General features: G+C 44.2%; 1 protein-coding gene and 1 long non-coding RNA gene across 5 annotated transcripts in view; one reads left to right on the plus strand and one right to left on the minus strand.

The window, feature by feature from the left end:
• The window catches only part of LOC140200030 (uncharacterized), a 67935-nt gene extending 65262 nt beyond the window's left edge, over positions 1-2673 (minus strand). Inside the window, exon 1 of the long non-coding RNA XR_011886548.1 lies at positions 2611-2673. This is a non-coding gene — a long non-coding RNA (uncharacterized lncRNA). The remainder of the gene's footprint in view (positions 1-2610) is intronic.
• A 115-nt stretch (positions 2674-2788) lies between these two features.
• Positions 2789-16655, plus strand: part of asmtl (acetylserotonin O-methyltransferase-like) — an 80808-nt gene continuing 66941 nt past the window's right edge. The window contains exons 1-2 of one of the 4 annotated variants that reach the window (XM_072262676.1): positions 2789-2840; positions 8056-8186. In XM_072262676.1, the coding sequence (XP_072118777.1) occupies positions 8094-8186 (93 nt within the window). In that variant the 5' untranslated portion in view covers positions 2789-2840; positions 8056-8093. Of the gene's footprint in view, positions 2841-2891; positions 2937-7045; positions 7152-8055; positions 8187-16655 lie in introns of those variants that run through there. The other 3 variants (XM_072262678.1, XM_072262677.1, XM_072262675.1) reach the window with 3 other exon arrangements.

Below are 16655 nucleotides of genomic sequence, written 5' to 3' on the forward strand. Positions count from 1 at the left end.
TCTCTGTATGTTAGATCTGGCTTTACTCCATGCACTTCTTTCACTGCTCTATCGCTCTGGGTCCCATTCCCCCTTGCAAATTAGTTTAAACCCTCCCGAACCATGCCAGCGAACCTACCTGCAAGGATATTGCTCCCCCTCAAGTTCAGGTGCAACCCATCCAATCAGTACAGGTCCCACCTTCCCCAGAAGAGATCCCATGATCTAAAAATCTAAAACCCTGCTCCCTGCACCAACTCCTCAGCCACGGATTCAACCGCCATCTCCTCCAATTCTTACCATCACTGTCATGTAGCACTGGCAGCAATCCTGAGAACGCCACCCTTGAGGTCCTGTTCTTCAGCCTTCTGCCTAGTTCCCGAAACTCGCACTTCAGGACCTCATCCCTCTTCCGGCCTACGTCGTTGGTCCCAACATGTATCATGACTTCCGGTTGCTTTCCCTCTCGTACCAGGATGTCCTGCACCCGGTTAGAGAGATCCCGGAACCTGGCACCCGTGGCTATCGTGGCTATCTCATGATATTTAGCAACACACATCAAAGTTGCTGGTGAACGCAGCAGGCCAGGCAGCATCTCTAGGAAGAGGTGCAGTCGACGTTTCAGGCCGAGACCCTCCGTCAGGATTAACTGAAGGAAGAGTGAGTAAGGGATTTGAAAGTTGGAGGGGGAAGGGGAGGGGGAGATCCAAAATGATGGGAGAAGACAGGAGGGGGAGGGATGGAGCCAAGAGCTGGACAGGTGATAGGCAAAAGGGAATACGAGAGGATCATGGGACAGGAGGTCCGGGAAGAAAGACAAGGGGGGGGACCCAGAGGATGGGCAAGGGGTATATTCAGAGGGACAGAGGGAGAAAAAGGAGAGTGAGAGAAAGAATGTGTGCATAAAAATGAGTAACAGATGGGGTACGAGGGGGAGGTGGGGCATTAGCGGAAGTTTGAGAAGTCAATGTTCATGCCATCAAGTTGGAGGCTACCCAGACGGAATATAAGGCGTTGTTCCTCCAACCTGAGTGTGGCTTCATCTTTACAGTACAGGAGGCCGTGGATAGACATGTCAGAATGGGAATGGGATGTGGAATTAAAATGTGTGGCCACTGGGAGATCCTGCTTTCTCTGGCGGACAGAGCGTAGATGTTCAGCAAAGCGGTCTCCCAGTCTGCGTCGGGTCTCGCCAATATATAAAAGGCCACATCGGGAGCACCGGACGCAGTATATCACCCCAGCCGACTCACAGGTGAAGTGTTGCCTCACCTGGAAGGACTGTTTGGGGCCCGGAATGGTGGTAGGGGAGGAAGTGTAAGGGCATGTGTAGCACTTGTTCTGCTTACACGGATAAGTGCCAGGAGGGAGATCAGTGGGGAGGGATGGGGGGGACGAATGGACAAGGGAGTCGCGTAGGGAGCGATCCCTGCGGAATGCGGGGGGGGGGGGGAGGGAAAGATGTGCTTAGTGGTGGGATCCCGTTGGAGGTGGCGGAAGTTACGGAGAATAATATGTTGGACCCGGAGGCTGGTGGGGTGGTAGGTGAGGACCAGGGGAACCCTATTCCTAGAGGGGTGGCGGGAGGATGGAGTGAGAGCAGATGTACGTGAAATGAGGGAGATGCGTTTAAGAGCAGAGTTGATAGTGGAAGAAGGGAAGCCCCTTTCTTTAAAAAAGAAAGACATCTCCCTCATCCTAGAATGAAAAGCCTCATCCTGAGAGCAGATGCGGCGGAGATGGAGGAATTGTATGTGAAATGGGGGAGTCTATCCACGGCCTCCTCTACTGTAAAGATGAAGCCACACTCAGGTTGGAGGAACAACACCTTATATTCCGTCTGGGTAGCCTCCAACCTGATGGCATGAACATCGACTTCTCTAACTTCCGCTAAGGCCCCACCTCCCCCTCGTATCCCATCTGTTACTTACTTTTATGCACACATTCTTTCTCTCACTCTCCTTTTTCTCCCTCTGTCCCTGTGAATATACCTCTTGCCCATCCTCTGGGTCCCCCCCCAACTTGTCTTTCTTCCCGGACCTCCTGTCCCATGATCCTCTCGTATCCCTTTTGCCAATCACCTGTCTAGCTCTTGGCTCCATCCCTCCACCTCCTGTCTTCTCCTATCATTTTGGATCTCCCCCTCCCCCTGCAACTTTCAAATCCCTTACTCACTCTTCCTTCAGTTAGTCCTGACGAAGGGTCTCGGCCTGAAACGTCGACTGCACCTCTTCCTAGAGATACTGCCTGGCCTGCTGCGTTCACCAGCAACTTTGATGTGTGTTGCTTGAATTTCCAGCACCTGCAGAATTCCTGTTGTTTTATTTTAGGTTTGTCCTTGTCTTGTGACTTACTGTGCTGTTATATAAAGCTAATTTTCACGGTATTTACACCCTGTACGTATACCTATGACAATATAAATTTTGAATGTAAACTTTACCATGGCCTAAATCTGCTCCCATGCTTTATGGTTTTTGCATTTTCAAAAAATATGCAAAACCAGACCCTGATTTTGTATTGATGAGAAACAAATATTAAAGTGACTGATCTGCTGAATGTTTTTCCCAATATATTTCCCGTTTCAGTTGCAGACTTGTAACATCAACAGAGTTTTTAGTTTGTAATTCCAACCTGGATTGTATCTGCTGCTCAGCGCGGAATCTCACGATCAGCTGGAGCAAAACTGGAACTACTGTACCGGGGTGGGGAACTGCGCCTGCGTGCTGGCGTCGGCACCACCCCACCCCCTTCAGCGCTGACCATCGCAGCCGCAGTGTCACTCTACGCGCATGCGTACTAGTTCCCTCCTGCCCCCTGGCCTAGACTGCGCATGCTTACTGGTGTCCCTGGTCGAGGAAGACGTGAGTGATCCGGGGTTGGAGGGGAGAGGCGGGAGAGGAGTGAAAGGAGGGCGACGGGGAAAGGGGAAGAAGAAGGTAGAGGGGCAAAAGGGTGAGGTTGGTACAAGATACAGTAGGGAGGAGGGTTTTGGGATGTTCGTACCACTGTACGTGTACCACTTCTGTGTGTAGTCATCAATGATTTGAGAGTGCACTTTGCTTGGACTATGTGTGGGTCTGTCTGTCAGTATGCAGGTCTATCTCAGTTTATGTACGTGTTCCTTGTCAGCATCGGTGATTCAGCGTGTGTAATTGTTCATGGTTTTATATCAATCTGTGAGCCTGATGGTGCTTGGATTCTTCTAACTTTCAGAGTCAGAATCAGGTTTATTATCACCGGCACGTGTCGTGAAGTTTGTTAACTTAGCAGCAGCAGTTCAATGCTATACATAATATAGAAGAAGAAAAAAAATAAGGAAATAAGTAAATCAATTACAGTATACGCATATTGAATAGATTAAAAATCGTGCAAGAAACAGAAATAATACATATTTAAAAAGTGAGGTAGTGCCCAAGGATTCAATGTCCATTAGGAATCGGATGGCAGAGGGGAAGAAACTGTTCCTGAATCGCTGAGTGTGTGTCTTCAGGCTTCTGTACCTCCCACCTGATGGTAACAGTGAGAAAAAGGCATGCCCTGGGTGCTAGAGGTCCTTAATAATGGATACTGGCTTTCTGAAACACCGCTCCTTGAAGGTGTCCTGGGTACTTTGTAGGCTAGCACCCACGATGGAGCCGACTAGATTCACAACCTTCTGCAGCTTCTTTAGGTCCCGATCCCGCCCCCCCCCCATACCAGACAGTGACACAGCCTGTCAGAATGCTCTCCACCATATATCTGTAGAAGTTTTTGAGTGTATTTGTTGACATACCAAATCTCTTCAAACTCCTAATGAAGTATAATCGCTGTTTTGCCTTCTTTATAACTGCATCGATATGTTGGGACCTCAGAGATCTTGACACCCAGGAACTTGAAACTGCTTACTCTCTCCACTTCTGATCCCTCCATGAGGATTGGTATGTGTTCCTTCATCTTACTCTTCCTGAAGTCTACAATCAGCTCTTTCATCTTGCTGGCATTGAGTGTGCATCTTATCAATACATCAGTATCCATGTGGTAGTTTGTGGGTCAGTGTCAAGTTGTTCACCTTCAAGTGTTTGCATTAGTGTCAGCGCCTGTGAGTGTCTCTGGGTCTAACAGTCCGTGTGGCTCCTAGTCAATGAATGTCACATACAAAATACTGGATGAAGTCAGCAGGTCAGGCAGCATCAATGAAAATGAATAAACAGTTGACATTTCAGGCTGAGACCCTTCATCAGGCCTCCAACAGAATCATGTTTAATATCACTGGCATTGTCGTGAAATTCATATTGCGGCAGCAATACATTCCAATGCATTATATATAAACTACAATAAGAAGTATACACAGTAACTGTGTAAAAATTCTTAGGCACTCTGACTGTATATATGTGTCTAAGATTTTTACATGGTACTGCATATTAAAAAAAAGTAAATTAAATAATTGGTGCAAAAAGAGAGGACTCACATGCTACCTGACCTGCTGAGTTCCTTCAGAATTTTCTGTGTGTTACTCTGGATCTGCAGAATCTCTTGTGTTTGCCACTGAATGCACCCAATTCTTTGTTATTATGCATTTACCTGTCAGGATGTATGTCTTTAAGGTGGTAAAGCAGTGTTAAAATATACTGTACTGGAAAACTAAAAGCTGGCAATACCCATAGCAGCTCTACTTAGTGGAAAGACTGGTCAATATTTTGGGTTAAAACCTATGACTACAGTTTTAAGGTTATGAAGGATGTTTGTGTTAGTAAGATAGTAAGTAAGTTAGATGCTGCCTTTTGCTGTATTGAATTTAAGTAGAAGTATAGATTCACACAGCTGCAATTATAAACACCTATTTGGATTGTTTCTAGATCATAATGTAGAGGTCTGCTGCCTACCAAGGAAGAAAGTCAATTCAATAGAATGAGTAATGCTGATTTGATTCCTAGTAAATCGTGTTGACATATGATGAGAGATTAAACACATTGAGCTCACACTCTCTTGAGTTTAGGAGAATGAGAGGGGATTACGTTGGCATGTAGAAAGTCTTAAGGAGCTTGGCAGAGTAGTTGGTGCTTTCTGTGTCTGTAGTGTGTAAAACCAGGGATCACAATCACAGAGGAAAGGGTTGGTCATTCAGGATGCTATTGAAGAGAAAAGTCTTTTCTCATATGGTAGTGAGTATTTGAAATTCTCAACCAAAATTAAAGCTTTGGGGCTCAGAACATTGGTGTGTTCAAGAGGGAGATGGATGAATTTAGAGATGTTGGGTGATTATGGAGTTAGTACAGGAAAATGGCATTGAGATAAAGGAACTGTCAGGATCATATTGAATGACTGACTTCTATGCCTATTGGTACTGGGTTATTATTATTAAACTAATCAATAAGCTTCAAAGACCTTGGCTTCACTACCTCCTTGTGCAATTGGATCCTCGATTTCCTCACTTGCAGACCCCAGGCAGTTCGGATTGGAAACAACATCTGCTTCACAGTCTCCATCAGCACGGATGCACCACAAGGCTGTGTGCCTAGCCACCTGCTCTACTCACTTTACACTTATGACTGTGCAGTTAAGCATAGCTCCAATGACACATTCAAGTTTGCTGACAGCACCACTGTCGTAGGCCGAATCAAAGGTTGATGACAATTCAGCGTATGGGAGGGAGGTTGAAAATCTGGCTAAGTGGTGTGGTAACAATATCCTCTTACTCAATGTCAGCAAGACCAAGGAACTGATTATTGACTTCAGGAAAAATTTGTGAGCGTTCGCAGACCCAAAAAATAAGCTACCAAATCATGCCAAATAACACATAAAACCTAAAATAACAGTAACATATAGTAAAAGCAGGAATGATATGATAAATACACCACCTATATAAAGTAGAAATTCTTTTCTGCAATCATTGCACTGAACACCGTAGGAAAAATCTCACGCGTGTGCTCTCGGCAGAAACACTCTCTCCAGTAACCTTTAAGCTATGAAGCTGCCAAATCATACCAAATAACACATAAAAATACACAGCCTATATAAAGTAGAAATAATATATGTACAGTGTAGTATCACTTACCGGAATCGGGAAGACAGCGAGCACACTAATGATGGTGTGTTAGGTTGAGTTGTCAGAGGTTGGGGTGGTGGGACACTGGGGTGTCATCTCATCGTCGTCTGTTTCCATCAGGGCAGGCAGGTCATCTTCTTCTATGTCTGCCTGCCTAGATGTCGAAGGTCGAGGTTTGTCGTCTGCTGTGGCTGATGTAGAAGACTTGAAAAACGACAGTATGCTTGACTGCTTAGCCTCGCACATTTTTCTATCATACAGTCTTTGTAAGCACTCAAACCATCCTGCAAGTATGCCCTAAACCTATGTACCCTTTCAAAATTAAGGTTGTACTTTTCTGCAATCATTGCACCATTGTCAATTGCAGCGAAAATCTCACACAGTTGCTTCGCGTTCAGTTCCTGGACGACTTCACTTTTGGTCCGTTCGCTACTGCATTCAGTTTCGGTTGTTATCCTTTCTTCTTCCAATTGCATCAGCTCTTCATCTATCAGTTCTTGGTCATGGGATGCCAAAACCTCTTCAACATCATCTTCGTCAACTTCCACACAAGCCAAACTCACTTTGTCCTTCCTTCGTTCACCACAATTGAAACACTTAATTATGTCTAGTTTTACGCTAAGTGTAACACCCTTACGAGCCCTTTTAGGCTTTTCCGATACCTTAGGACTCATCTTGCTAACGGATGCTCAAAATAAACCAACATAAAGCACAGATGCTCACAGGCACATGTTTAAGCAATGCCAGCTAGAATGCAGTTCCGGGGGAGGAGCTTGGCTGCTCGGGGTGCGCGCTGCCTTTTTTCACATACTGCCTTTTTTCGTAACAGTGAAAACACCTTCCGTTAGCGAAAACAGGTAACTAATGTAGGTCTTTCGTAACAGCGAGGTGTCGTAAAGCTAACATTTGAGAAGTGGGGAACACCTGTATTGTCATTGGAGAGAGTCCAGAGGATGTTCATGAGGATGTTTTTTTTTATTAAGTGCAATCGTGAGCAATAGCCGGATCAGAAATGCTGATCAAGTCAACTAGTTCCCAAAGAGGGCTCTGATAGGCCAATCAGATGGTTCGCTGCTGCTCATCGATAACAGGCACAAGGGTCGCTAGCCCCTGTACCCCAGAAACACACCTGAGCGGTGCGGCGGAGGTATGTGCTACGCATGACCTGATCTGAAAGCATCATGTTGACTCATAACAGATCGTGTTCACGGTGGAACAGCTTAGTCAAGGGTGGGGTGGTCAGCACAGATGGACAAATTATACCTCCACTACCCCTTAAATATTCCTGTTCTGGGAACGAAGGGTTTAACATATGAGCATTTGGCAGCTTTGGGCCTGTACTCATTGGAATTTAGAAGAATGTGAGGGGATCTCGTTGAAACCTACCGAATATTGAAAGTACTAGAAAGGGTGGATGTAGAGAGGGTTGTTTGCTATGGTGAGGGCTATCCAGAACTAGAGGGCAAAGCCTCAGAATTGGAGGCGACCCTTTAGAACACAGCTAAGGAAGAATTTTTTTAGCCATAGAATAGTAAATCTGTGGAATGCTCTGCCAGATTGGTCAGGGCATCAAAGGATATGACGAGAAGGCAGGTGTATGAGCTTAGGTGGGATCCAGGATCAGCCATGATGGAATGATGGAGAACACTTGATGGGTTGAATGGCCTAATTCTGCTGCTATATTTTGTGGTCTTATGGTCTTATATGGCGACAAGTTTGTACTTTGATAATAAATTTACTTTGACTTGAATGACTTAATTCTTCATCTATTGGTGTTGGTTTGTTGTTATCACATGTCCCGAGGTACAGTGAAAAACTTGTCTTGATTACAGAGTGCATTGTAGGAGAACAGGGTCAAACCATAACAATGCAAAATCAAGTGTATTAGCTGCAGACAAAGTGCAGTGTAGGTAAACAATAAGGTGCAAGAACATAATGAAGTAGATTGTATACTTCTAAGTGACTTGTGTTCTAATGTAAAGGTTGTTAAAGTTAATGCAATAGACACCTGTATGTATAGTTACTAACAATTACCCTTTATTGCTTTTCAGATCCTGCTTAACAACCTGTAAGACTCTAGTTCACAAACATGGTATTGAATGCAGTGATTTCCAAACTAGCTGGGAAACGTGTGGTCCTTGCCAGTGCTTCACCACGCAGAAGAGAAATTTTGAACAATGTTGTAAGTGGTGGTTTACTGTTACTCAATGTTCACTAGTGTACATTTTATATTCCAAAGTGGAAGATTAGCCCTTGGATGTTATCAAGTTGTTCACTGAAGCATCCAACAGGATACACTCAATATTCACAAGGTCTTCTCCCAACAGTACATGTGATTAAATAAACTTGAATCTGAGATGTGCGGATGTGCTTAAAGGTTCCTGGGAAAATGTGCATCATTCCCACTGGTTCTTGGGCATCCCTGACCCATGGTTACGTAGAATGAAGAAGGAACATTTAGTGATGATGGGAACCTTGGGGTGATGCATACCAAGACCATGGATGGCTCACATCCTGAGACTACCATCTGTCCACCGCACTGCCATCTGTGGAAGAGCCCACAGCTCCCATATTGGCCTCATTATCAACTTCTGAACCCACGCAAATGGGGCATAAACAGAGCATCTTTAATCCCAAGGGATTTTTGGATTTTACTTAGGGATACGGCACAGTAACACACCTTCTGGCCCAACAAGCTCTCGTCGTCCAATTATACCCATGTAACCAAAAACCACACGTTTTTGGAATGTGGGAGGAGACCACAGCACCTGGAGAAAGCCCATGCACTCAAGTAGAGAAAATACAAGATTTAAAGACACCGACAGAATTGGACTCAGATTGCTGACACTGTAATAGCGTCAGGTTAACTACTTTGCTACTGTGGCGCCCTTCTTTTGCAAGATTGCTGAATAAAATGCAATATTGCTGTCAAGTAAGAGAGGTGTCATGCAATTAATATCATGCTGTTGATTGTACAGAGAGTTTAGATTAAATACGGTTTTTTTTCCAGATTCCGCATGATGTGATTAGCATGGTGTTCTCTGTGTTCAGCTGATTAGTAGAAATCTGATGTGATTTTCCTGATGCAGTACCTGTCTGTCTGTCTAGGTACCATATCCGATGCGGACTTTGGTGACCATGGTTTTCCATATAGATCTATCCTTCGTTTTTTGGATGACTTCCATTTCCTCGATGTGTAGCCATCTGGCTATGCTTTTGATGTACATAAGCCGAGGTCTTCCTCTAGGTTTACTCCCCTCAATCTTTCCAGAGAGTACGAGTTTTTCTAGTTCATCTTTCCGCATGATGTGTCCCAGGAATCTGAGTTGTCTTTCTCTTATTGTTGGTATGAGTGATCGAACTGCTTGGGCTCTTCTGAGAACTTCTTCATTTGATGTGTGTGTGGTCCATGATATTTTTAACATTCTCCTGTAGAACCATAATTCAGCTGCTTCTAGTCTCTTTTCCATTGCTGGAGAAATGGTCCAGCATTCACTTCCATAAGTCAGGACAGAATAAATGTAGCACTGCAGTATTCTGTTTTTAGTGTACGTGCTCATCTTTCTGTCTGTTAATATGGTCTTCATTTTTTGGAAAGCTTCTTGCACCATTGCTATTCTGTATTTGATATCTTTGTCACACCTGCCATTACTTGTTATTAGGCTGCCAAGGTATTTGAATTTGTTGACTTGTTTGATGTTTGTATTTCCGATCTTGATCACACATTGTGGGATGTTTGTCTTTTTGGAGATGACCATGCTCTCTGTCTTCTTGGTGTTGATTGAGAGGCCTTTGCGATTACTTTCTGCTGCCACTATAGTGAGTAGTTCTTGAAGTTTTGTTTCTGAGTCAGCTATTAGTATGATTTCATCAGCATATCTGATGTTATTTATATTATGGCCTCCAATTGTGAATCCTTTGATGTCTTTGATACTTCTCAAGATATTTTCACTGTGCAGGTTGAATAAGTCTGGCGAAAAGACACAACCTTGCCTGACTTCTCTCATGATAATCACATACTCACTCACTTCTCCTTCTATTCTGATGGATGTTGTCTGGTCCCAGTATAAGTTTCTTAAGAAACGTATATCTTTCCCATCTATGTCAAGATCTTGAAGCATTTCCAGAAGATCTTGCTGTCTGACAGTGTCAAAAGCCTTTGTATACAGTCAATGAAACATAAGTAGATGTCTTTTTGTACCTGGATGGCTCGTTCACAGATCATCCGTAGCATGAAAATTGCATTTCTGGTTCCAGTGTTTTCCACAAAGCCGCATTGTTCTTTACTGATTTCTGGTTTTATACAGCGTCTTGCTCTCATCATGATTACTCTGAGAATAATTTTTGGTATTACTGGTATGTGGTCGCTTCCACAGTCTGCTCCAGGGTAGCTTTTAGATTGAGTTATCGAGTTTTTGAATCTGTTATTGATTGTTATGTAGTCGATTTGATTTCTGTTGTTCCCATCTGGGCTTCTCCATGTCCATTTTCTTCTTGGATGTTGTTTAAACCAAGTGTTGGTGATTATCTGATTGTTTGTTTTACACCATGATATAAGCTTTTCTCTTCTTTCATTTCTTTCTGTCAATTCCTGGTCTCCAACAATATGGTCTTCTCTTCTCTCACCAACTTTTGCATTGAAGTCACCCATGACTATGATAGCTTCTAGTGCTTTGTCTAGAGGTTGGTAGAAGGCATCAATTTCTTCCTCTGAGCTTGCCATTGTGGGTGCATATACTTGGATGATAGAGATGTTGTTTTGTTGTCCTTTTAGTTTGCTTAGCATCATTCTGTCTGAGATATGCCAGTATCCTAGCAGGCTCTTGAATGTTTCTTTGTCTAAGATGATAGCAACATCCTTTTCATGCTTATCTCCACCAGAGTATATCATCTCGTAGTCGTCTGATTGGAATACTCCAGTGCCTTTCCACCTTATTTCACTTAGGCCAAGGATGCTGACTTCTAGCTTCTTCATCTCTAATTTTACGTTTTCTAGCTTACCAGCTTGGTGCAGGGTTCGAACATTCCAAGTGGCAATTCGCAGTCTCTTGTTCTTGCAGGCAGTAGAGGTATGACGATCCGGGCTCACTTGTCTGTTTACATGATATCTCATACTGAGCGAGGTGTCGGCACTATTTGGAAGTGGACTGTCATTTACGCTGTTGTCTTTTACATTTGTGTATGTATTAACCATGGTTGTACTGGGGATAAAATACAAGAAGTAGCTTCCACTTGCTTGCTTCCGCTGCAGTGTCTTTACAAGATGGGTGACCCTGAACATTGTCCTATTAAAAGGATCTACTGCTCAGCGTCTGAGAAGCAGGAACCATTGATTGTGTTAGTCACAACTTGCCTTCTGCTTCATCCACCACCTGCATTCTGTGGCTTCACTGTAACCCAAGTAGGGAGGCTAACAGGTGCTACACCTTGCCTAAGGGTGACCTGGAGGTAGCTGTGGTAAATGGTAACCTCATTACCCAAAGCAAATGCTCCACAGACGGATATAGTTTATCCTCATACCCAGGAGAGGATGCAGTAACACACATAAAGATTGCTGGTGAATGCAGCAGGCCAGGCAGCATCTATAGGAGGAGGTACAGTTGACATTTCGGGCTGAGACTCTTCGTCAGGACTAACTGAAAGAAGAGATAGTAGGAGATTTGAAAGTGGGAGGGGGAGATCCGAAATGATAGAAGAAGACAGGAGGAGGAAGGGATGGAGCTAAGAGGTAGAGAGTTGATTGGCAAAAGGGATATGAGAGGATCATGGGACAGGAGGCCCAGGGAGAAAGAAAGGGGGAGGGGGGAAGCCCAGAGGATGGGCAAGGAGTATAGTGAGAGGGACAGAGGGAGAAAAAAAATTATTAATAATAATAAAAGATAAATAAATAACGGATGGGTACGAAGGGGAGGTGGGGCATTAATGGAAGTTAGAGAAGTCAGTGTTCCTGCCATCAGGTTGGAGGCTACCCAGATGGATCGTAAGCTGTTATTCCTCCAACCTGAGTGTGGCTTCATCTTTACAGTAGAGGAGGCCGTGGATAGACATGCTAGAATGGGAATGGGATGTGGAATTAAAATGTGTGGCCACTGGGAGATCCTGCTTTCTCTGGCGGACAGAACATAGGTGTTCAGCAAAACGGTCTCCCAGCCTGCATCGGGTCTCGCCAATGTATAGAAGGCCACATTGGGAGCACCGGACGCAGTATATCACCCCTGCTGACTCACAGGTGAAGTGTCGCCTCACCTGGAAGGGCTGTCTGGGGCCCTGAGTGGTGGTGAGGGAGGAAGTGTAAGGGCATGTGTAGCACTTGTTCCACTTACAAGGATAAGTGCCGGAAGGGAGATCAGTGGGAAGGGGTGGGGGAATGAATGGACAAGGGAGTCACATAGGGAGTGATCCCTGTGGAAAGCACACATCGGGAGCACCGGACACAGTATGCGAGACCTGACGCAGGCTGGGAGTCCGTTTCGCTGAACACCTTCGCTCTGTCCATTAATCCCCTTCGTACCCCATCCATTATTTATTTATCTTTTTATTATATATTTTTTTTCTCTCTTTCCTTTTTCTCCCTCTGTCCCTCTCACTCTACTCCTTGCCCATCCTCTGGGCTTCCCCCCTCCCCCTTTCTTTCTCCCTAGGCCTCCTGTCCGTCCCATGATCCTCTCATATTCCTTTTGCCAATCAACTTTCCAGCTCTTAGCTCCATCCCTTCCCCCTCCTGTCTTCTCCTCCCATTTCGGATCTCCCCCTCCCACTTTCAAATCTCTTACTATCACTTCTTTCAGTTAGTCCTGACGAAGGGTCTCGGCCCGAAACATCAACTGTACCTCTTCTTATAGATGCTGCCTGGCCTGCTGCGTTCACCAGCAATTTTTATGTGTGTTGCTTGAAATTCCAGCATCTGCAGATTTCCTGTTTGCGTTCCTGATGCAGTAGTTTATATTGAAAAGTTAGTTCATTTATTTGCCAAGTTAGTTTTTGGAACATATTTATATTTGTCTTTTCAAACAATCTTTCACAGAGAGTGTAATCAAAGCGCCCAATTAAAGATAAAAGATTAGCTCTTTTATCACATGTACTGTATATCGAAGCATTGAAACATACAGGGAGGAGAAGATGGCGGCGTGGTGCAGCCCACGCGACCGTTCCGAATGAATATCGTATATGTTAATTAAGTACCGTGCACAATCCGGATTTGATGGAGACAATTGTGAGAAGCACGGAGGAACACCTGGAGGAACTTCTGAAATGCCTGCTTCGCTGCCGCTGCTACTGTGCGATCAAGAATCTCCAGAGGGAAGGCCCCAAATCCCCGGCTTTGCCGATTGCCTGTTGCCAGGGCCGGGGTCGAAGTGCTTGGCAGAGATGGTGCTTGGAGCTGGAGAGCTGGTCGGAGGCTCGGAGTTTTCGGACGGACTCGGAGTGGGACTGTGGTCGGATGCTTCCAGTATGCTGCATCGGCAAGTTTGCGGCGCTGGAGGTTCACCATCTGTGTGAGATGATGGGACTTTCGAGAGACTTTGAGACTTTTAACGTGCCATGGTCTGTTCTTATCAAATTACGGTATTGCTTTGCACTGTTGTAACTATATGTTATAATTATGTGGTTTTTGTTAGTTTCTAAGTTGGTTTGTCATGTGTTTTCTGTGATATCATTCTGGAAAAACATTGTATCATTTCCTAATGCATGCATTACTAAATGACAATAAAAGAGGACTGTGTGTCCTCATAATCTAAAAAAAACATGATAGGTTCAGATAAAGTTCAAAGTAAAGTTTTTTTATCATCAGAATGCATACATGTCACCATATAAAACCCTGAGTTTATTTTTCTTGCAGGCATACTCAGCAAATATAGAACAGAATCTATAAATGGAATCAATGAACAACAAACTGCAAATGGAAATATAAATAAATAGCATTAAATAATGAGCATGAAGTAACAAGACAAAGAGTCCTTAAAGTGAGATGCACCAGAAGTAGAATGAGTGTACTTATCCCCTTTTCTTCAATCAGTTCCTTGGTCTTATTGACATTGAGTGAGAGGTCATTATTATTACACCACTCAGCCAAATTTTCAATTTCCCTCCTGATTCATCACTACCCTTGATATGGCCCACAACAGTGGTGTCATCAGCAAACTTGTATGTGGTGTTGGAGCTGTACTTAGGCACAGTCATAGGTGTAAAGTGATTAGAGCAGGGGGCTAAGTACACATCCCTGCAGTGCTCCTGTGCTGATGGAGATTGTGGAGGAGATGTTTTTGCCAATCTGAACTGACAGGTCTGCAAGTGAGGAAATCCTGGTTGGAATTGTTCAAGGGGATATTGAGGCCCAAGTCTTGGAGTTTACTGATTAGCTTTGAGGGGATGATGGTATTAAATGCTGAGCTGTAGTCGATAAAGAGCATCCTGATGTATGCATCTTTGCTCCCCAGATGATCCAAGGTTGTTTGAACAGCCAATGAGATGGCATCTGCTGTAGAACTGTTGCTTTGGTGGCAAATTGGAAAGGATCCAAGTCGCCACTCGGACAGGAGCTGATATGCTTCATACCAGGCTCTCAAAACACTTTATCACTGTGGTTGTAAGTACCTCTGGGTGAAAGTCATTGAGGCAGGTTACCGTGCTCTTCTTGGGCATCTGTATGATTGAAACCTGCTTGCAGCGGGTGGGTACCACACAGTGCCGGAATGAGAGGTTGAAGATATCCGTGAGCACATCAGCCAGTTGGTCAGCACAGGTCTTCAATACTCGGCCAGGTACTCTGTGTGAAGTAGATGCTGTCCTTGGATTTACACACCTGAAGATAGCCCGAACGTCATCTTCAGCTTTTGAAAAGAATCTACATAAGGTTACGGGAATGGCAAGATAAGGGAAAGGCTAGATCAAAAGGGAAGAAACTTACAGTACTGTGCAAAAATCGTAGCATATATACATAGCTAGGTGTCTAAGACCTTTGCATAGTACTGTAGTAATTTTATGTATTGCGCTGTACTATTGCAAAAAATAATTCATGACATATGTGAGTGATGATAAACTTAATTCTGATTTGGGTCTCTATTGTGGACTGAGAGTGGGAAGGGGGCAGGGAGAGGGGATTCATGGTTGTGAAAAGGGGAAGGGAGAGAGGAGAGATTGGGAAACACCAGATCAATAAAGCAATTGTTTGGAATCAAATGATCTTGCCTGTTGTCTCAGGGCTGGGTATGTCTGCACCTGCCCCCTCCAGAGGGTGGTACTCCTCTGCCACCTATCCCACACCCCTGACCCGGCACTCCACCTTTGTCATTCCCAAACTAACTTGCTCTTGCCAGATTTACAAATTCACTGTTTGCTCCACATTGAAAATTACAGTACTGTGCACAAACCTTAGACATCCTTGCTATATATATGTGCCTAAAACTTTTGCACAGTACTGTAATTGATAACGTGGAGAGAATATCGAGGTTGCGAGAAGTCTTTGATCATGCTGGTTGCTTTACCATGACGACGAGAAGTGTGGACAGAATCTATGGAGGGAAGCCTAATTTTCATGATGTGCTGAGCTATAACCACAACTCTCTGCAGGTTTTTGCAGTCATGGTCAGATCAGTTGTCACGTGAAGTTGTGATGCATCCAGATAAGATGCTTTCTTTGGTGCATTGCTAAAAATCAATGAGGGTAAATCTCCCTAGCCTTCTGAGGAAGTACAACCATTGGTGCGCTTTCTTTGTTGTGGCATCACTGGTTGGACCATAACAGATGATGTTCACTACAAGTAGCCATGACTCCTCAATGAGGACTCGTGTGTCTTCTCCCAACTTCGCTTTCCTGAAGTCTGCAATCAAATCCTTGGTCTCGCTGAGGTTGAGCATGAGGTTATTGTTGCAACACCACTCAAGCAGCTGACCATTGTCATCTGAAATTTTGCCAACAGCGGCATCGTCAGTGAACTTATTGATGGCATTTGTGCTACACTTAGCCACATAGTCATGAGAGTAGAACAGTAGGCTAAGCACTCTTAATCATAGATAAAGTTTTTCTTGTAACACAACCTGTGTCATTGAAAATTTAACGCTGTAGAACTGCTTTATTTGAACTAGCAAGGAGCAGACATCTGTTACTTGAAATCTTTTTAGGATGTGGTACTGAACCATCAGTTTGATATTTTTGGACTGCACCATAAAATAGTGGTTATCAGAACATTATTACAGTGCCAGCAAGCCAGGTTCAATTCTGCCACCGTCTGTAAGGAGTTTGTTCATTCTTCCGGTGACCCCGTGGGACTCTTCTGGATTTTCCATTTTCCTCCCGAATTCCAAGTCAGCATGCTCTGTTGATTCTGGACACATGACAACACTTGCAGGCTGCCCCCAGCACATCCCCGGACTATGTTGGTCATTGACACAAACAACGCATTTTACTGTATGTTTCAATGTACACATGACAAAGAAAGCTAATCTTTATCTATTGTTTTGACACTAGATGGCAGTGGAGGGCAGTAGTAAATCTCCTTTATCGCTATCATTACCCTTTGACAGTTGAAATTAACAGTTCATTTTCCTACAGAGAGTTCAATGATTGCAAATTACTAGCTCCTGTTTCTCATGACCCCAAACTCCAGCATTGGTTGCCATCAACTTCAGGACTGAAAGACAAGTTGTCATA

The sequence above is a fragment of the Mobula birostris genome, chromosome 7, assembly GCF_030028105.1.
Source record: "Mobula birostris isolate sMobBir1 chromosome 7, sMobBir1.hap1, whole genome shotgun sequence".
NCBI lineage: Eukaryota > Metazoa > Chordata > Chondrichthyes > Myliobatiformes > Myliobatidae > Mobula > Mobula birostris.